The 22,017-nt window shown below is 38.0% G+C and overlaps 2 protein-coding genes across 5 annotated transcripts in view; one reads left to right on the top strand and one right to left on the bottom strand.

The window, feature by feature from the left end:
* Positions 1–3,041: 3,041 nt before the first annotated feature.
* Positions 3,042–10,001, bottom strand: CGGBP1 (CGG triplet repeat binding protein 1). Of its 3 annotated transcripts, none has more exons than XM_014457392.2 (3): positions 9,856–10,001; positions 9,049–9,252; positions 3,042–6,920 (listed from the first exon to the last, which is right to left on the bottom strand). In XM_014457392.2, exon 3 carries the CDS (start codon positions 6,899–6,901, stop codon positions 6,398–6,400), a length of 504 nt encoding a protein of 167 aa, XP_014312878.1. In that variant the 5' UTR covers positions 6,902–6,920; positions 9,049–9,252; positions 9,856–10,001; the 3' UTR covers positions 3,042–6,397. The 3 variants fall into 3 exon arrangements, with proteins under 3 accessions (XP_014312878.1, XP_006090602.1, XP_014312879.1); XM_006090540.3 differs by having other exon boundaries at positions 9,086–9,252; positions 9,856–9,998; XM_014457393.2 differs by lacking the exon at positions 9,856–10,001 and adding an exon at positions 9,467–9,629 and having other exon boundaries at positions 9,086–9,252.
* Positions 10,002–10,141: 140 nt separating this feature from the next.
* The window catches only part of ZNF654 (zinc finger protein 654), a 109,938-nt gene continuing 98,062 nt past the window's right edge, over positions 10,142–22,017 (top strand). For both annotated transcript variants that reach the window (XM_023755356.1, XM_006090541.3), the window contains exon 1: positions 10,142–10,560. In XM_023755356.1, the coding sequence (XP_023611124.1) occupies positions 10,372–10,560 (189 nt within the window). In that variant the 5' untranslated portion in view covers positions 10,142–10,371. The remainder of the gene's footprint in view (positions 10,561–22,017) is intronic.

The following is a 22,017-nucleotide window of genomic DNA, read 5'->3' as shown; positions in this document are numbered from 1 at the left end:
AGTTGTTTGTTTTTAATTCTTTCCAGAGGATAGGTGGTTTTATTTTATTGATTTTTAGAGAGAAGAAAGGAGAGAGAGAATCAATTTGAGAAGCCATCAATGGGTTGCCTCCTATGCATGCCCTCACCGGGGATAGAACCTGCAACCAAGGTATATGCCCAGACGGGTAATCAAACCCATAACCTTTTGGTGCATGGGACAACACTCCAACCAACTGAGCTGCTGGGCCAGGGCACACTATGTAATTTAAAAAAACAACAAAACACTTTGCAATATTATAGAAATCTCTTGATTTATACTTTTGGATCACTTGAAAGCTCCATTCTGGATGTGTCATCATTTTTGGACCATTCCCTAATAGCTGGACATTCATAGCATTTGTTTAATATTATAGTATTAAAATGAACTTCCCTTTACATATATCTTTACACACTGGCTATTTTGTTCTATAGAGTGTGTTCATAAAAGTAGAATTTGCTAGATTAAAAATAATTCATAAAAATATTACTATTGAATAGGTACTACATGAGCATTGTAAGAAAAAATTCAGAGGAAAAAGGCAAATAAACGTTTTCCATTACATTGTTTCCCATTTCCTTCTGTTTGTTTGGAATGCGTAAACAAACAGAAAAGTTTAGAGTCTGTCACCTAATCCTATATAATAAAACTCTAATATGCAAATCGAACAAATGGTAGAACAACTGGTCGCTATGATGTGCACTGACCACCAGGGTGCAGACGCTCAGCACAGGAGCTGCCCCCTGGTGGTCAGTGTGCTCCCACAGGGGGAGCACCACTCATCCAGAAGCCAGGCTCGCTGTTCCTTAACGCTGCCTCGGATACTGGAAAGGTTCCCGCCACCATCACTGTGCTTGCCAGCCATGAGCCCGGCTTCTTACTGCAGGTGGGAGGTAAGGAGCAAGGGGTCCTGGACTTCGAGAGGGCCTAAGCCAGCAGTCGGACATCCCCTGAGTGGTCCTGGACTGTGAGAGGGCACAGGCCAGGCTGAGGGACCCCCCACCCCTGCCAGTGCATGAAATTTCATGCACCAGGCCTCTAGTATATACATAAACAGCTCAGGAGATTGGAGTATGATAATCATTAGTTAATGTATAATTAAGTACTAGAAAATATTTAAACTCTTCATTTACCATGGATATTGAATTAAAATGTTTGGAAAGTTCTTATTTTACAGGACTTTAAATTGATCAATCCCATTGCTTAATAGGTTTTAATCTAGAAATTGATATATTTTTTAAAGAAATATTTTTGATTTCAGAGAGGGAGAGGGAGAGATAGAAACATCAATAATGAGAATCATTGATTGGCTGCCTCCTGCACACCCCACACTGGGGACTGAGTCTGCAACCCGGGCATGTGCCCTTGACCGGAATTGAACCCGGGACCCCTAAGTCTGAAGGCCAACGCTCTATCCACTGAGCTAGGACCGGAAATTGGTATTTTATAGATTGCATAGACTACCATATTTTCAAAGAATATGTAGACCATTTAATCTGCATATTTTCGATCTTATTGCTGTTTCTTTTATGAAGTAAGACTTTGAAAAGAAAGATGAAACCCGTGGCTACTAGTTGGCTTGCAACTAACTAGTCTCACAAGGAATGCTTAAGGATTTGCTTAGTAAAAACAAGTGCACCCCTTCCTCCATTTTATGACAATGAGTCATCACTAGAATTAAAGGGATTTAAATTTTCTATGATGTGTCCCCACTGGCTAGAGTGGGGACATGATAGGGACTCAATAAATACTAGTTGATTGCATATTATTCAAATTTAACCAAGAAGTCTAAGACAAGGGCTTTTAAATTATGATTCCAACATTTAAATGAGAACTAATCAGCATTCACTCTAAATAGTATGCATATAAAACCATTTAAATCATGTAACATACTGGAGGGGCAATCTGATGAAAGTCATGCCATATATATCAAATGTATCTCATAAGTCAGTCCTATTCTATTTTCCAGTTTTAGATTTCACAGGGGTAGGTTAGCTAGTCTCATCCTAGGAGCATCTTTGCAACATGATACACCATATTACAGGTGTATACACAACTCAATTTACACAGGAAAAAAAAAAGGAACTGTTATGAGACCCAGAGGCACATACATTCAATTGTTTACATTTAATAAAGATTATGAGATTCTTTAGGAAAAATGAAGACAGGTCACTGATGGTTTAGAGATGTTAAATTGGAAACAGACATTTAAGGTCCTTTCTACCATTTTGATTCCAGGAAAAATAAGTTAATCACTTTATAAATTTGTTAGAGGCCTGGTGCATGAAATTCATGCACTGGTAGGGTCCCTAGGCCTGGCTGACAATCAGGGCTGATCAGGGCCTTCTGGCTGCAGGCCGGGGCCTTCCTTCATTCCATGCCGCCCCTTGGTGGTCAGCGCATGTCATAGTGAGTGATCAAACTCCCAGTCTCCTAAACTCCCAAGGGGACACTTTGCATATTAGCCATATGTTTTTTTCCCCAAATAGAGGTAAGTAGAAGCTAATTTGATAAATGGAAGTGGATATCCCTTAAAACTATGTAATACTACTAAAACGCAAGGCAATTTTCAACACTTTTTTACACCCAGTGTCAAATGAGGGCATAGCAAATCTCTCAGAAACCAATAAAACTTATGAGATGCAAATTAGGTTTATCCTTGATAACTGGTATTTCCAAAAGTAGAAAATGATATTTCCATTTAAAAGCACTGATTAAGTTTATTTAAATATTACCTATATAATTTCTACTATATTTATAATGTGATTCTTGACAGAATATATGCTTTTATATTAAGCATAAGAATGAATAATCCTACAAAGATAAAACTCATTTAGTAAAATTCTGTTGATCTTTTGGAATTATGAAATGTTATTCACTCACAAAACAAAATGTGCTTTCAAAAATTTCTGAAACAAATTCTTTGAAATTTATTTCTAAAAGTCACAGAGACAAAACTTTAAAAGTGACACATTTATACTAATACATGCATGAAGGGAAAAAAAAGCACAGGAATACAAAAATGAACACAGTAAATTTTAATGAATACAGTATTCTGGATACAAGTAGAATACTAGGTAAGAATTGTATTTACCTCAGAAGTCTATGACAGTATGGATTCAGATAAACCAAGGTTTAATTAAGATAGCCACTTCACTATTCACATTTTAATCAGTGCTGACCAGATGCTAAAGCAATTATTTTAGGCTAATATTTTCAGTGAAATTATAGAATGAATCTTCTATTTAATGAAGGTGATATGTACTCATTTAAAAGCAGTTGGGGCAAGTCAAACCATGGAGAGCCCTTACAAAAGACTAAGCACCAAATTATTTTCTGTGGCTTTCATTTATAGCCACTTTAAATTTGTTTAAATGTGTTTTCCATTAACATTCACATACAAATTCTTCCAGGCAAAAGTTTTAACATGGAACTTTCTGCTTAGAGTTCTTGCCAACTGTTACTTACAATAGTTTTTAAGCAATAAATACTTCAGAACAATCCCAAGCCAATACTTAATTGGTTACAATTCTAAGATGCACAACTTTTTCTTTAAAGTTTTTTGGTCCCTGAAAATTCAGTAGGGCCAAATGCATTAACTGGAAGTAGCATTTGTTAAGAAAAAGAAGTCTAACCCAAAGATGATAATGAATAAAATAACGATTTAGGCTCTCATACACAATCTTTCTAGATTTTCACCCCGTAAGAAATGATTACAATGTCCTTTAGGCTTGCTATATGCCCCACAGAATCAAAAGAAACCAACAAGGAATTTAACATTTCAACTAGCTAGGAACTATTTACTGTAAGCATAAAGTGAAATTTTGGAAGACATACTACTATATTTCAAGAAAACACTATTAACAGGTAAGCATGTGTTGAAGGCAGTTTATAAATGAAATATTACATGTCTTGTTTATGCATACAACTTATAAAATAGAAAATGCTATTTTCCCAAATAGTATAGTATCACACTAACACTATATAGTTAAGATTTAAAACTTCAGAACACACGTCCACTATACCTTGACAGCAGTATATGCCTCTTAGATATTCTCATTTGTTAACATATGCCAACCATCGTTTCACAGATTTGTACGTTTGAGCAGGCTAAAACAATCATTCTGCTTTATCTATTTAACTATGAGACAAGGTTAACCAGACTCAGGGAACGAAGTTTTATAATGAAGAAACATATTAAACCTCCACAAAAGGATGAAAAACTCTTCTAAGGACATGATATAATCATAGCAGGAGGATGGATTATGCCCCTAGATATGGTGTGTGTGGGAATAGTTTGGAGCCTGGTGAAATACATTTATATGGGACCTAAATGATCATCAAATCTGTAATTACTAGAAACTCAAATGTGAATTATTGGTGTTTTTCCAGTGGAATGTCATTCAGTTTATAGTTTAGGACGACTGAAAACTGTTCTGCCACTATAGATTTGCTTTCAGTGCAAATTAATACCCAAATAATAGGGAGCAGTCTAAATCACATGGAATTTTGAAAAATTAGAATGATTGCATATCTAACCTTATTTTTGTATTCTGAAAATAGCGCTATAAAACTCAATTAGTTTCCTAGCTTCTTAAGACTTTTTACCATCATAGATAATTCAAATTAAACATGGTTGCCTGCAAATTCTTTACTAGAGGAAGTAAAAAAAAAGTACATTTTGGTTATGTTTTGCTGCTGGTCTTCTCATGTATGTGCTTTATCAATGAGAGCACTACTCTAGGAATTTATTGTGCTACTTTAATATAACTGAACATGAGGAAAATTGGTATTCAAATTTTGACAGGGGACCTTTTTTTCTTATTTTTTGGTGGCAGGCTTATTTAAAAAAATCCACATAAAATCTAAAATCAGACGGACACTTTGACAACCTGAACTAGGAACTTAAGTCTGTAAAAGAAATTTAGAAATGGAAAGCTGTTTCTGAAAAATATAAAATCTAAACCTTGTTCTTACTTACTTTGGCTTTTCTTTTTTAAATAAAGATTTGTGGTAAAATAACCTTAAATATAATACCTGCTGTTAACATAGGGCATCATTTGTCGTGCTTGTAATAGAAATATATAAGTATTTTAACTTGAATGCTTTCAAAGAATTTAAGAGTTTTTTAAAGCTATACTCCAAGTTTTCACTGTTTAGTTTTTAAAAAATATAATTTGGGTCTCTGATAACCTTAAAAGATAGTGAGGTTCAGATAGAGATCATTTCCTGAACATGGTTGACCTCTAACAGAACTAATTATTTCCTCACCCAAAGAGTTATACAGGATACTGCCAGATCTCCACTACAAAAATCTTGTACTGTTAGACAATGTTTACCATCCATTTAAAAGCCTTGTACCACCAGAGGCAAAGCACATAAAAGTGAAAGTAAACTTGTTTCTAGTCTACTTATCCCAACTAAACTCTTATGAAACCATATGGAAAAATTAATATATAGAAAGTAATTTCCTTATTTTCTGATCTGTCAGCAAAAAATTACTAGTTTTCTGTAAAAACAGAAAACTCAATAAAGTGTCTACCTGTTTAAATTAAAATGATAATCCTGGTGTCTTTTAACATCAAGACATTAAAAAAAAAGCTTACAAACTCAAGATGATGCTTGAAATGAAAGCTATGGTTCAAAAATGTTGTGTTTATGTTAAGAGACTAAAATTGTGTCACTGCAAAATTCCCTATGGCTTTTGGCACTGACATTAAAAGATTTTAGTCTTTTGGTCACTTGAAGCTATTACTAAATAGAACAATAAGCCTTTAAAAAGGGGGGAAAAATACAGTGAGGAACTGAAGGATAGCTAAGTAACTACATCATATACAAAATAAAGCATAGTTTGAAATAAACAGTCATTTTCTGCTAGGGATCTGAATATACAAGAACAGTTTACCACCATCGCTTCCATTTTGAGGAGGATCCTCTAATCAGAAAGAATTCCTTTAAGTTACTGTGAGTGGTGTTGCCTGGCAGCAGCTTCAATTTCCTAGGCTAGTCTTCAATCCAAGTAATTAAGTACTCTCACAAGGAATAATCATACATGGCAATAGGGTAAAAAAGCAGGGCAGTTCGTCCATGCACAAATATTTCAGGAGAAAAACCTTCAACTTTAAAGATAACCATCAGGTTTAAGGTATTCTAGCACACTTTAAACCTTAATTTTTGTTTTACACCATTGGTGACTAAAATTAACAGTAAGTTTTATGGTGAATTTTTGTTTTTGCTTGCAACTATATACACATTGAAAAACTATTCTGCATCACATGATTTTTAAACGAAATAAATATAAAAATGAACCATATAATCAATACATAACTTTAACACTCCACATTATTTAATCTTGATCACAATGATGGTAACCTCCTGGTCAACAATCTTGTGAGTTGAGGAGCTGATTCTCATTCTCATATCCATCAGGCAGATATGCTCTCCTCAGCTGGTCTGACTTAGGTATGGAGCCTCCATTCTTCACATGGCGAGACAGGAAAGCACGGACGGCTGGGTGATCAGCCTTCTCAAGTGGGATGTTGGCTTCCAGGCACATTTTCACAAAGTCCTGGATAACACTGACTTTCTCTGTTTGTGCAGTACTGTTGCACTGAAGGGATGCAGTTAGGGGCCTTTGCTTCTTTCTCACATTCTGCTCTTCAAATTCTGCCTTCCTCTTGGTATGAGTCTTTGACTTGAGATGGTCACTAATGGCAGACTTGCGAACATGATTCAGAACCACATTGCAAGAAGTGCAGAAGAGTTTTCCTCCATCTTCATGCAGCTCACCTCCAAACTCAGTGACTCGATCCAGGGGAGTCACATACAAAGCAGTCTTAGAACGGTTTCGAGCAGGTGGTGCTGTCACTACAAATCTTTCCATTTTGACTTTGAATAAGGTTCTTTCAAGACAAGAAAAAACGTAAGTGTTATAACAACAGTTCATTTGGGAAGCAGTTAACAAGAAAAGTATAAACATTTTTAAGATTATAGATTTCAGAAAACTTAATTTAAATTAATAGATCGTGTACCCATTACTAGTAACAACTACATCCATTCCTTGAATTTGATGAAATTCAAATAAATTTAAACTATGAAAAAAGAATGACACCTATTTCAGATGTCACTATCTTTTAGAAAAACCTAATCACAGGTCAGTATTTAGGGTATTATATTAATTTCATTCAATTTAGATATGTATTCAAGTTTAAAAGAGCTTCTTTTCCTTCACGGTTCTGGGGCAACTGATTTTACGAACACAATCATAGGGAATTGTAAACAAAGTTTGTTCAAACAGGGGGATAAATAAACTGGCATAATTGTATATGAAGGTAAATATAATTTCCACAACTGCTCAGAGAAAAAAAGTATAAGCCAAGAAAGCAGACCGAACACCAGTAACATCAGAAACAATATTATTATATTTTAAAGCAAAAATAGAATTCAAAGAATTAATGCATATACACCTCTATTAAGTTTTCCAAAAGGTGATGATCAAGATATATGCAAAGTATTTTTTCTAACACTTTTTTTCCATTAAAGACTAATATCCACATCTATTAATTTATTCCATTTAACTAGTCAGCTAGAACAAAACCAAAAACTCATTAACATAGTGCCTAGTGTATGATAGATGTTCAATCACAATTTGTTGATGGAATAAGTAAATGATTATCTTTACTATTTTTTCATATATTAATCTCAGAAGCAGCTTAATCATTTCAAAATTTATCCTAATTGCAAACATTTATGATCACTGTCAAAACCGGTGGCACTGAAAACTTGAGATATTGAACAAATATTGTTGGTGGAGACCATTTGTTTCCTGAGGCATGTGCCTTTGGGTTAAGCCAGCCGTGGGCAAACTATGGCCCGTGGGCCGGATCCGGCCCGTTTGAAATGAATAAAACTAAAAAAAAAAAAAGACCGTACCCTTTTATGTAATGATGTTTACTTTGAATTTATATTAGTTCACACACACACTCCATCCATGCTTTTGTTCCGGCCCTCCGGTCCAGTTTAAGAACCCATTGTGGCCCTCGAGTCAAAAAGTTTGCCCACCCCTGGGTTAAGCTCTTACATTAACCTAGATATAAGAAATTCAAATGAATTTGATATAATTGATAATAGAACTCTGTTCTATAGAAATATGATAGGTACCATTTTCTTTATAAGTGTAATCAGAAACAATGGTGTTAATCCACGTTAGAGAACTTGTAGCTGAGTAATATGAAAGCTATCTCAAAATAACTTTAAATTGTCTATGGACATAAACTCAGAGAAGGACTTAATGTTTCACATAAATTCTGAAAAGCATGATAAAACTTAGGTTTTAATAGGATTAATTCAAATATTCTATTAACACGTTAAGCGCCCAGCCTGTTTTGTCTTCGGGAGGGAAAGTATAGTGTCAGTCACCGGTGACTGACAGGGGGCTTAACGTGTTAAAAATCTGTTTAATGTATAGCTTTCATGTGCCAAATATTGTGTTGGCTACAGGTGTTCAATGGCAGATAAGGCAGAGATGATTCCTGCCCAATAAACAGTGAATTACCATTATATGTGTGTACCTTAAGTTAATGATTTATATTTTATACACCTATAGCAAATCAGTCCCAATTATTAATGGCTCTAAACTAGTTATAAAACAACATTAAATATTTGTGCCCAGTAATGCCTAAATCTTTCAATGTGAAAAATCTTGTCTTTAAATAGTTTAATTTCAAACTTTAAAAAATGTTCGTTATTCTCTGAGGCATAAAATGACCAATTACTTGTGATAATGTGAAAGGCCTACACATCCAATGTCTTGTAACTTTCAAAAGTCTGTGTTACTGCAAAAGCAAACATGTACCCAGCAGAGGATGCTTGAGTTTACAGACCTGAAGAACAAAAGTGTTTTCAAAAGAAGGTAAAGATATTTTAAGCGCGGACGAAGTTAAGAGCAGGAATTAGCTAACAAAACAGAAGCAGCAAATCACTTACTAGAGCAAAATAAAAGTCATCCGTTTTTCAAGTTTAAATGTTTACCTGATCAGTTTCCAGTTTTTTCCGTCTGGATACTTACTAGTAAAGGGTCCCAGCGCAAGACCAGAGATGCATGAACTCCTGGCACTTTCCGTTGGTTCCAACCGGAGACGCTTTCAAAATCCGTGTTTCAACAAGTGGTGGTGGGCAAATAGTTTCTGGGCTTGCACCCCGTTTTCCCTGAGATGCGGGGAAGTCATGCCTTTACTGCAAAACACAAAACAAATAGGAAGGAAAAATGGGGGTAGGGAGAGAAAGAAGGGCGGGCGAAAACGTGAACAGGGACACCAACAACCGCCACCACGCAGGTGTCTTTAAAACCTCGCTCTTTAGGAAACTCGACACAGCAAGTCCCGACCCCAACGCGGACCCCAACACTCCGCAACCCGCTCCCTTCCCGGCGGCCCGCCCGCCTCGGCACCTGGCCGCGCGCCCCGGGCCCCAGGGTTCCGGAGAGCGAGGGGAAGGCGGGGCGCGGGGCGTTCTCGCCGTCTAGACGCCCTCCTCCCGCGCCAGCCCCAGCAGCCGGCGCCCCGCCGCCCCCAGCCCCGCTAGCTGGGCAGGGCCGCGTCCCAGCTGCCGTCCGTGGGCCCCGCCACTAGACAGCCTAGTTGGCGGCAGTCTCAGGGGAGGAGGCGGTAGGCCCCTGACGGGCGCGCACGCTGTCAGGCTTCCCGTCTCCTCCCCCTTCCATCCGCCGACAACGTCGCCCCGGCTCCGCCCCCGGCTCCCGTTCGGGCAGGAAGGCCCCGGGCCCAGAGCCTGCACCAACGGCCGGGCCCACCCTCGGCCTCCCTAGCTTCTCGTTACCGTAGGATCCGGGCGGCCTCTAGGGGAAGTGGACGAGAGTCGGCCAGAAAGGAAAGGAGGAGTAAGAGAAAAAGGAGCAAGAGGGTGAGGGAAGAGAAGGACTTGTCGTCGTTGCCGCCGCCGCCGCCGCCGCCGTTGCCCGGTCGAGCCCCGCGGCGGCCGCCGTGTCCCCCACCGCGCCCCGTCCTCCCGCACCGCCTATGGCAAAGCTCGTAGGCGGGCCCCAGCAACCGCCGAGCAGCGGTGGCCAATTGACAGCGGAGCTATCAAACAGACAAATGCCTTGACCAATGGTAGTAGAAAGGCGGGCATGTGCATGATTGGCGGCTAGATTTCTCCATTGAAAACTGGGGGCGTGGGTGGGCGGAGCCGGAAGTAGAGCCAGACGAGAGGCCCCAGTCCACCAGGGGCGGAGAGAAGGGGGAGGGAACTAGAGGAGGAGGAGGTTAGCCGAGGCTGCTACAGCGGCGGCGGCGGCGGCGCAGGGGCTGGTACGCGCTGGGCGGCGAGAGCCTCATGGCGGAGGAAGAGAGCGACCAAGAGGCCGAACGCCTCGGAGAAGAGCTCGTGGCCATTGTGGAGTCCCCGCCAGGCCCTGCGGGGCTTGGAGTTGCGGGCGACGGCAACGACGGCACTGGCGGCAGCAGCTGCGGTGGCGGCGTCGTCGGGATCAGCAGTCGGGATTACTGCCGACGCTTCTGTCAGGTGAGGCGCCCGTCGGCCGCTCGGACTTGACACCCGGGTACTGGGCCTCCCTGCGTCTCCTGGCCTCCTCGTCCTCGAATCAGGGCTGTGTCCGGTGCTCACTCCGCCAGCCCAACAAGGAGAGTGAGGGTGAAGCTCCCCCCTCCACCTATCCGGCTTGGGGTGGGGGGCGGGGAGCGGGGAGCGAGACGGGCATGACCCGTGGGTCTAAGGGTTGCTGAAAAAGTGAGAGTTTGTCGCGGGTGGAGGGGCTGGAGCGGAGGGTCAGCTGGCAGGAAAGCGCTGGAGTACTGACATGCCTCCCCTTCCCCAGACAGACCCCTTTCTGCCCGAGGGTCCCGCCTTCTTGTGCTTCCCACCCAGTTCCTGCTCACTTCATTCGGAATCTCTGGCAACATTTCCTGCCTTCCCTTCTCCGCCCCTTGTGCCCCCTCGGGCCCCCTTTTTCGGAGATCGGGGCTTGCCGTGTCTCTGCCGCTCCCTCTCCTGTCATCGCCACCCCTCCCCCTCTGCTAGGGTCTCCTGTCATCCCTGCACGAGACCCCGCCGGGACAATTCTGTTGGTTTAGGCGCTGACCCACGGTGTTTTAGATACTTTTTTGGGGGGCGGGTGGTGGTGGTGGCGGGGTTAAGACAGGGTGATTGTCATCTTTTCTTTTCTTATCCCCTTTCCTCGACCGAACAGTGACAATAAATTATTTACTTGGTCAACTGTCACTCTGATTTGATGTAGTTTCAAGTGTTTGGCCATAATCAAATGTTACAGCACCAAAGTACTTCTAGGGGTAAGGTTGTGTCATCTACATTCACATCTACATATATTTATAAACATTTTTTCTCATTCACAACAGTCTTGTTTTGCAAACTGTTTTGGCAGAAAGTTTTACTCTTTTTTTCCAACCCATTCTTTTATTTATTTATTTTTTAATTTGCTTATTATCTTATGAATAGAGTTCAAATCATGGCTCCACCACTTCCTAGTTATTACCTTGGACAAGTTACTTAATCTCTCTATCCCACCGTTTCTTCTTCTAACAAATGGGTTTGGATCCTTTACATATTAATTAAAGTTAGGCTATTTCATTCTGGTAACAAGTAGAAAATAAAGTTAACAGGAGGTAAGCATCATATTTGCTGAAATTTGATTTTTATGCCTTTCCAAACATTGAAAGGGAAAGGATGGAATTGAAATTTTCAGGCAAGTTTTTAATACTTTAAACTGTTTTTTGATTTTTGTTTCTTTCCTTCTTATCATAAATAAGAAGGTGGAAACTGTCTTGGTATAAAGGGCGTGTATTTTTTCTTTGGCATTGCTCTCTATTTAGTGACTTTCTTGAAAATATTTTTCCTTATTTTTATTTATTTTGGTAGTGGCATTCACTGGATTTAGAGATTCAGTGTCTTTACAATACTTGTTTTCTAACTATATGTTTTACATCTGGAAACCATGTTATCGGTAGACTTCGTATCTATGGGAATTTTAAACATCTGAAAATTAGTTTATGATTGATCTTTTTAATATATTCATCGGCTGAAAATCTTTTTATTTTCTCTTTTGCTTTTTTAAAATATATTTTTATTGATTTCAGAGAGGAAGGGAGAGGGAGAGAAAGGTAGAGACATCAATGATGAGAATCATTGATCAGCTGCCTCCTGCATGCCTCACACTAGGGATAGAGCCTGCAACCCAGGCATATGCCCTGACCAGGAATCCAACAGTGACCTCCTGGTTCATAGGTCAGTGCTCAACCACTGAACCACACCGGCTGGGCCTGTTTTCCTTTTGATATCATTAATAAGCAAGTTGGTTTTGGTTACCTTTAGCTTTAATTTACTTGATCAAATAACCCTTAATTGCTGAAATTGCATTGAAATTTTATTTGAGGGCCAGAACATTTTTGGAGAATCTTTAACTCTTATTATATTTCGTGAAATCAGTTTTAAGAACAGATGAATAAATTTAGCCTGTGAAATACAGTGTCTGAACAGTGACAGTAAATTATTTTAAGTACCAATGAAGTTGACTATTTTAAAAAACTCCAATACCACCTAAATATACAAGGAAATAAAACTAAACAAGAAGAACTTAAACTTTTATTTTTACATTGCTAAGTTATGAGTTAAGTTATGCTGACATACTTTTATGCTACCAACTTTTACCTGAAACCTTACATGTTTTATAATATTCTAGATTAGCAATAGATCTGTTCTTAGGGCTCCTGTCCTGGATCCACCCTGCAGGTGAGCTTTGTGAAGTTTTTTTTTTTTTTTTTTTGTACTAAAACATTAAGATAGAATAAAAGATTACCTATGTTAAGTTGAATTTTATGCATTGATTAATAAATTCTAACAGTACAGTAGTTCTGTTTTATTTGCCACCAAAGGAAGAAGTGGATTATGTAATCTAATTCCCAAAGATTGTTGTTGTTTTTTTTCTTTTTAACATTTGGTTTCCTAATATTTACTAAGGGTAAGGTAATATTAAGTAACTTGCACTCATTAGTGAATGACTTAATTGTGAGTAATCAATAAAATGGATAATATGCGCTTGGGTGGGTGACAGTTAATGAAATATATGATTTATACTCACAGTCTTGTGCACTGAAAAGAAAGGCTCCAATTTATATTTCTCTTTTTAGAAAGAAATCTGAATAAAAATGTCTTGGGCAGTTAGTTGTGTGGGTGAAGGGGAGGTTCTATGTCTTTTACCACAAGGGAAAATAAAACAGAAGACAATAGGTAATATAAGTGATAAATTATGCATCCATTCAATGCATTTGAGGATATACTTGTTTACTTGAGAAACAATACCAGTAAATATAAAATCTTAGACTAAGGGAATAGTCCCTTAGGCTTAAACTGATTTTTGTGATGATGGATTTGGGAGATTGTAAGTGTTAATTTCGAAATAGTTACTTGGCGTAATGTCCACTAACTGCCCCTATCACATCCTCCCTTAACTCTTATTAGTGGACTCTCAACAAATGCTTAAATTAGCTCTTAATTTATATTTAATTTACTTTGAGGATGAAAGGAAGGGGAAATTAATTTTTATTGAGGGTCCTACTAACTCTTAAAGCCTTCAGTTAGGTCCTGTTATGCAAGTTTCATAGTTGAATTCCCTTCATTTCTGGTAGGTGGACCAGCTGTGATTTGAACCCAGACTTCAATTTCTACTGAAAGGCAGATTAAAATTACAAATAAATTTGCAAATAATTATAAAGTGAATTGTTTATGACAAGTTGTGCAAAGGGGAAAAAATAGTTACTGGATGTACTCAGGGAATCAAGGATGAAAAAGTCTAAAAGTAGTCTTTCATTAGGCCATAGTGTTAAAAATATTTCAAGGAACAGTCTGATTATTATTTCTCTGACTTGTTAGGTGCTGTGAACATTTCCCCTATTCCTGAAGATTATAATAATTGAACTTATTTTTTTGCTAGATGTATTGAAATGCTTTGATCATAAATTGATTGTAAACTAAACAAGTAGCTCAGTGCTTGAATGATTACAGTGAATGATAAGTATTTCTGGAAATACTTTGATATGTTGATTAAAATACTTTAAAATTGTTTCTTACTAAAATGGGGTTAATAGTCATCCCATGAGGATGTCATGAGTATAAAAGGAGAGAATGACCATGAAATGTTCAGTACTATACCTAGCGTGGAGATAGACATTATTAGACAAAGGCTGTTAATATTTCTCATGTGAAATTCTTTGAAAGTTTAAGAGGAACATTAGAGATAATTCAATCTGAAGGTCACTTATAGTTTGTATCCCACAAAAAACTTTAGAGGAAATTTAGAAATGTTATAATTCTAAAATTCTGTTATTTATCTAGAAAAGCTGAATGCTCCAATAAAGCCCTAAATAATTTGCAATAGCAGCTACATTTTCTCAGAGATTATGTTTCCTGCAGGGGACATTTGGTAATGTCTGGAGAAATTTTTGATTGTCCTAATTGGGATAGGTTGCTATTGGCATCTAGACAGTAGAGGACAGGGATGATGTTGAACATACAGTATGTGAAGCCTTGGTTCTTGTATGTCTCCCATCTAGAGCAATTCAGTTCTCTACCACGTTGTTCACATAAAAAAGTCTCAGTTTTCCAACAAAACTTGGGTTCTGACTTGACAACCCTTTCATGCTGATACTCTATGATCAGTCACATGTCTTTTTTAAAAATATATTTTATTGATTTTTTTAGAGAGGAAGGGAGAGGGATAGAGAGTTAGAAACATCGATGAGAGAGAATCATTGATCGGCTGCCTCCTGTACACCCCCAATTGGGGATGTGCCCGCAACCAAGGTACATGCCCTTGACGGAATCGAACCTGGGACCCTTCAGTCCATAGGCCGATGCTCTATCCATTGAGCCAAACCGGTTAGGCATCAGTCACATGTCTCTTATGTGACAATGGAGAGAATGCCTGAGTATGAGTCAGTTTACTGCTAAACCTTGTTCTGTTAACATCTCAGGAAATTGTGCTGTAAATATTTTTGTGTTTTTTTTTTTTTGCTTATGCTATTGCTTATTATTATTAAATACATGGATCCAAGTCACCATGGATCCTAATGAGGTTAGTGATAGCAGCAAATTGAAAAAGAAGTTGTGAGAACAATGATAGAGCTTTAAAAAAGAAATAATTACAAAGTATGATAGAGGTGTTCATGTGTCTGATCTAGCTATGGAGTATGGCTTGGTGAAATAGGTGATTAGCACAATTTTAAAATATAGAGAGGCCATCAAGAGTACTGATATTGCTAAGGTGTGACAGTGCTCATGAAACAACCATCACTTGAGAAAGGTTAAAATAGGGAATCATTGTGAGTCTGGAACAGATTAATTCAATTTACATTATTTCTAATGGGAAAAATGATTAGGTTTTCAAACAAATTGCTTCTTGAATAGCCTTCTGGAACTATTTACGTTAATTTTTAACAATTGCTACTAATTAGAATTATTTTAAAATTCACTTTTTTAAAGGATATTTTTTCATTGATTTTTAGAGAGAGTAGAAGAGAGGGGGAGAGACAGAGAGAGAAACATCAGTGTGTCTCACATCGATTGGTTGTCTCCCCACACACCCTAACAAGAGCAGGGAATTGAGCCTGCAACCGAGGTAAACTGCCTTGCCCTTGATTGGAATCAAACTTGGGACCCTTTAGTCCACAGGCCAAAGCTGTATCCACTGAGCCAAATCGGGTAGGGCTAAACTTTACTTTTAATTTTTTTAAATGTTTTATGTATACTTAGTTTAAAAAGTTATGTAAGACAACATATTAGGAATTGCATTTTGCTGCTAATCGAGTCCTGATTTAAATATCTTAAACATGACTTTTTATTCATGTTAGGTCTTGAATAGATAGTATGGGGATTTTATGGTGGCTTTATCATTGTACCATCATTTGCTTTCTTATCTTTGTCTTCTTATTTCAAGTTTGTCTCATCATCCAAAACAGTTGTTGGAGTTCCAGCCATCACATCTGAGTTCAAAGTAGTAGATCAGGGTTTTTTGGGGGTAAGCCAAAAAACATCTTGACTTAAGTCTTATTAACTATCCCCATCTGAAAAGAATATTAGATAACTTTTTTTTTGTATTTTTCCCCCCTGATAAAAACGTGTCTATGATTCTGTTAGGAAGGAAGAAAACAAGAATGGGTATTGTAGAGGCAACCATTTTTTTGTTTTTCCCCCCCTAAAGCTTATAATAAAAAATAGCAATTCATACACTATTCCTTTCCTTCCCCACATATTCCCCAGAGGCAACTAATTGCAACTGTTTAACTCTTATGATATTTACCTCTATGGTTATAAATAAATTTTTTCTTAGTTGTAGATATGATCAGTTAGCCTCCTTGATGGAGGAGGTAGGGACTGCCTTACCATCGTTCAGTATGTACCCTTTGATTTTACCTCTTGTGTTCTCTATGTACCCTTTTCTTTCCTCCAATCCCTTCCTTCCCTGCCCCATTATGAATTCAGCCTCTCTAGAGAATTAGTGTCCATTGATCTAATAGGGAAGGGGATCTGGGGGAGATGTTCAACTGATCTTTCTGTTTTTGACTCTTTTACCTCCACTTTTAGAAGTTTGTAGTGTTTCAGGTTCCTGAAATTTTTCTGGGGTTCAGCACAAATCAGCTTTTTCCCTCCTCCCTCCTCCCTCCTCCCTCCTCCCTAAATAATAGCTACCTAAATGTTGTCTGTCATTTCTCCTTTTTCATTGTTTTCCTCTTTAATGGGTTTAGGTCTTTTAAAACAAAAATATTTTTTACTGTTATCTTAGTGGAGTTTTTGAGAGGGAGCAGAAGTAAATGTGTGTTCAATGTGTCACAATTAACTAGAAGTCTCAAATTAGTTTTTAGCTCAGTAAAGAAGAGTACAGTCCTAGCGGGTTTGGCTCAGTGGATAGATTGGGCATCTGCAGACTGAAGGGTTGCGGGTTTGATTCTTCTGGTCAAGGGCCTGTACTTCAGTTGCAGGCTCAAACCCCCGCTCCAGGTAAGGTGCGTGTGAGATACAACTAATCCATGTGTTTCTCTCACATCGATGTTTCTCTCTCTGTGTCTCTCCTCCTCCCTTCCACTCTTTAAAAATCAATGGAAAAATATCCTTGGGTGAGGATCAACAAAAAAACAAACAAACAAAAGAATAGTACATATGAAAGACAATGAAAAGTATTGAAATTAATTTATAGTGATTTATTTACTTTTGAAAAAAGAGTATCCTACTTCCTGATTTACTCTGTAATGAATATTTTGAGCTAGAAACAACTTAATTGCATGAGTTTATGTATTCCTTTTGGTGAAATTATTTTTATTACTAAATTACAAATTAAAATTTTATTTGTTTTCAAAATTTGACATATTTGATATATTTTCAGTGTTCATGCAAGGTGAAGTCCATGGAAAGATGTTAACTTATCTATCTATCTATCTATCTATCTATCTATCTATATATATATATAAAAGCCCAGCAACCGGAATGACGGAATGACCAGAACGACTGGAACAACCACTGGCTAGGAAGCACACTGTGGCAGCCAATTAGCCTGATCCGGGCCCGATAGGCCCCCAAAACCCCGATTGGGGGCGGGGCCGGCTGGCCAACTGCCTGCGGCCCCTCCCCCCTGGCTGGCCCCACCCCTGATCAGCCCCCCAACCCTGATCAGGGTCAAGGCTGGCCAACCAACCACCTATGGCCTCTCCCACACTGGCCTGGGCCCGATGGACCCCATCGGGCCGGGGTGGCTGGACCCTACCCATGCACAAATTCGTGCACCAGGCCTCTAGTTTGTTATAATTAGGAAAAACAAAATAAAATGAACCTTAGATCTTGATGGCTATATTTAGGGAGCTAAATGCTTTCTTGTTTAATGATTTTTTTTTAGGTTGACTTACAGAAGTGAATTACACTAATTGTTTACAGTGATATATTTGTAATAGCAAATCATTGAAAATAACCTCAATGACCCAAGGTTAGGGAGTTGTTCCATATAATGGAATCCTATGTTCTCTTCCTAACAATCATGATTGTAAAGAATATTTATTCATATGGGAATCTGTTCATGGTATAGCTACTAAAAAGACATAAGAGGTGGTTAATTTCACTTTTGTAAGTAAAATAGTCTGAAAAGATTTATACCAAACTGTTAACAGTGGATAACTTCTTAGTGATATGTTTATAGCTGAATTTTATTTTTGTCTTTATACTTATTTTTTATATTTTCTAGATTAAGCCTACGGTCTTTATAATGAGAGTAAAAATAAAGTTAAAAAAATGTAGTTTTTTCTCTCCCTACTTCAGAGATTGCTTATTTTCTGTTAATAAATGTGCGATTATTTGGAGTATGATGAAATTTATCTACACTGCTTTTTAAAAATATGTGAAATGCATTTTGGTTAAGTGAACTTATGAAAGTCATTTTTAGGTTAACCAATGAGATCCTAAACTTAAGTAACTTCTTTATAAACAGTCTTGCATTAGATATATGTCCATTATTGCTTTCTGATTACCACCCGTACACTGGCTGAAAAAAATCTAGCTCAATTTTAATTTTGTAGATAAAATAGGCAAAATATTTTTAAATGAAGTTCACTGCTGTTATATTTTTTAATGATACTATCATTTTGCAGTTCTGCCAAATAGAAGTCAGGCACCAGTTGTACTATTATTGCTGGCACTAAATCTTTTTGATTTTCTACCAAAATATACTAAACCTTAACAATTACAAACAAAAGCAAAATAGAGAAATTTAAATTAAATTTTAGAAAGCTTTGGTAAAATATGTATCTGATGAGGTATTTGAAAAAATAAAGTATGGTCAGTAAAATATGGTCAATTGATATGCCATTTTAAATGTATATTAATATATAATAGTAAGAATATTAGGGCATTTAAAATCTAGAGTAATTCATTTAACTGAATATTAACTTTAGTTATATTGTAAATCAATTATAGTGGTACCTAGTCTAAGTATTTTTAAGTTTTGTAATTTCTAGTAAATCTAAGATAACTTTCAGTTTTCATGTAATATATATTACATCGATTTCTTGGCTCCCTATTTCTTTGACAGATCAGTTAATCATTTCAGCAGCACACTGTTCAGTATGGATCTGCTCTCTAGGATGAGACCCAATCATTGTCATCTGACTAGACCCATTGTGGAACACTGGTGACAAACTAAATCTGAGAGGAGGTCGATCTATATAATGTGTGACATAGGTTCCTAAAGTCCATTACACTGACCCTCTGTACCAGAAATTCAGTACTTTCAACTCCTAAGCGGTGGTGAATATGAAAACTGCTGAAAGACTCATGTAAGCAGTAGAAAAAGGTGTTGTTACTAGGGTTTTTGGTTATATAAGGAATTGGACATATAGTAGTTGTGAGCAAACAGCATTGTCCCTGTTTTTGTATACAGTTATAACTTTGATAAGTCTATAAAGAAAAGGTGTACAATACAGTAGTCCCCCCTTACCCATGGAGGATACATTCCAAGACCCCCAGTGGATGCCTGAAACCATGAATGGTACCAAACCTTACATATACTGTGTGTTTTTTTATTATATACATACCCTGATAAAGTTTATAGATTAGGCATAGTAAGAAAGTTATAACAATAACTAATAATGAAATAGAACAATTATAACTGTATAATATAATAAAAATTATGTTGTCTGTCTCTCAAAATATTCTTATTGTACTGTACTCCCCCTTGTGATGATGTGAGATGATACAATGCCTATGTGATGAGATGAAGTGAGGTAGATACACTGCACAAAGGGATGGTCCATGTATGGGTGGGAAAGCACAGGACTGTGCAAGATTTCATCATGCTACATAGAATGGCATGCAATTTAAAACTTACGAATTGTTTATTTCTGGAATTTTCCATATAATATTTTTGGATCACAATTGACTGTAGGTAACTGAAATTCCAGAAAGTGAGACCGTGGGGCGGGGGGGCACTACTGTAATATACAATGTGGGGGCTAGTAAAAGTCTTGCCTGTTTTGGGATTCTTGGGCAAGTTGAAGTCTGGTAAGACTCTTTGGTTTCAAACTAAACCAAAGAATTTAAAGTAACTTTCCTTATCCAAGGAGAGGTCTTAAAGCTGGATTTGCAGAATTTAGAACTCAGAAGTGAGGCGGGTCATCAAAGCTGTGTGGATGGTATTTGAATGAGCTTACATAGAGAGAGAGAGTGTAGAGTGGGAAAAGAAGACCTAGAAGTGAAGCTTCAGGAACTCCACAGTTAAATGGCTTTGTAGGAAAAGTTGAGTATTCAAATGAAATCTGAGAAGAATTAGAGAGGTTGGAGAAAACCAAGGAACTGTGTATTAAGTAAGACACAGGAAGGGAATGTTTTAGGATAGAGTGAATGGTAACTGGCATCAAAAGCCATTGAGATTGAACCATTGAATTACATGGAGGTCTTTGGTGACTTTAAGCAGAGCTATTCTGATGTAGTGATAGCAGGAGTCAGACTGGAGTAGTTTAAAGATTGGGAGGCAAAGAAATACAATAAGTAAAGATAACTTATAAAGGAGAAGGAAAGATATAGGTGGAGCTGAAGAGGTTGTGGATTGCAGGTGAGGATTTAAAACAAAATTGGTGAGAATTTGATATGGTTAAAATCTGATGAGACTGATAGATTCATTTGAAAGGAAGAGGTAAATCTGCAAAAGAAAGAAGAGATAAAGTATAAAATAAGATTCTGAAAAGGGAAGGACAAGATTTAAAGCACAAATGGAGAGGTTGCTTTATATAGGAACTTTGAGGTAGGAGGAGAGTTCATCTGTTGAAAGTACCTGGGGTGGTTGGAGATTTAAGGTGGAGCTATAAAGCTTCATAGATAGGTGGATTGAATTGACCTGCAGAACCATTTGTGCTGATTATGAATGTAGGGTGACCATTAGTCTGTTCTTTTGTTTAACAGTGTTTAACTGTGTAGGAGAAGGCATGGAGAACATAATGAGTTACAGTTATTTATGGTTGAGCAACTGTAATTGACCAGTTAATTAACTTTGAGAAAGAAGGGGGCAGGCTCATTTTCTGGCTCCATTTGTGGTAAAACATAGTACAATACAGTAAAATAAAAGGAGAAAAGATAGAGAAGGAAAAGAAGTGCTTCTTTCAGTACTTACTAATAGATAGCTGCATAACATTGGAGTATGTACTGTGAAAAAATGTGTGTATATATATGGATATATATGGATATATATATCTATATATCTATCTATATATATATATATATATATATAGATAGATATATAGATATATATATAGATATATGGATATATATCTATATCTATCTCTATCTATCTATCTATCTATCTATCTATCATCTATCTATCTATCTGTCAGAGGCCCAATGCATGAAGATTCGTGCAAGAATAGGCCTTCCTTCCCCTGGCTGCTGGCACCGGCTTCCCTCCGGCACCTGGGACCCAGGCCTTCGCTCTGGCCACCGCCTTCCCCCTTTGCTCCTGCCGGAGCTGCCTTCCACCTTCGCTCAGGCCCTGCCGCCCTCCTGTAGTTCCCTCCACGCATCCCCCTTATAGCAGGCGTCCCGCCCCGCCCACTTTGCACCAGCGCATATGCGCTGTGCAGAGGCTCGGAGCAGCCGGGGTTGGGCGGAACGCCTGCGTCATCGCCATCTTTCATCCCAGCCCGGCTGCCGCCATCTTTGTTGCATCAATTTGCATATTCCCTCCTTATTGGCTGTGGGTGCCTCCATCTTTGTCGCAGAGTGGTGGTCAATTTGCATATTCTGTCTTTTATCAGATAGGATAATGTCCCCAATAAATCATGTACAAAGTTTATTAATATAAGTATTATGTTTTGGTTTACCCCAAAATTGAAATGGTCAAAATACTCATTAAATTAATTGTTTGCCAGGGGATTCATTGTGTGTGTGTGTGTGTGTGGTGGTGTTTTATGTTTTTAAATA

Source organism: Myotis lucifugus, unplaced genomic scaffold, assembly GCF_000147115.1.
Source record: "Myotis lucifugus unplaced genomic scaffold, Myoluc2.0 scaffold_75, whole genome shotgun sequence".
Lineage (NCBI taxonomy): Eukaryota > Metazoa > Chordata > Mammalia > Chiroptera > Vespertilionidae > Myotis > Myotis lucifugus.
This window is presented reverse-complemented; position numbering and strand designations above follow the sequence as displayed.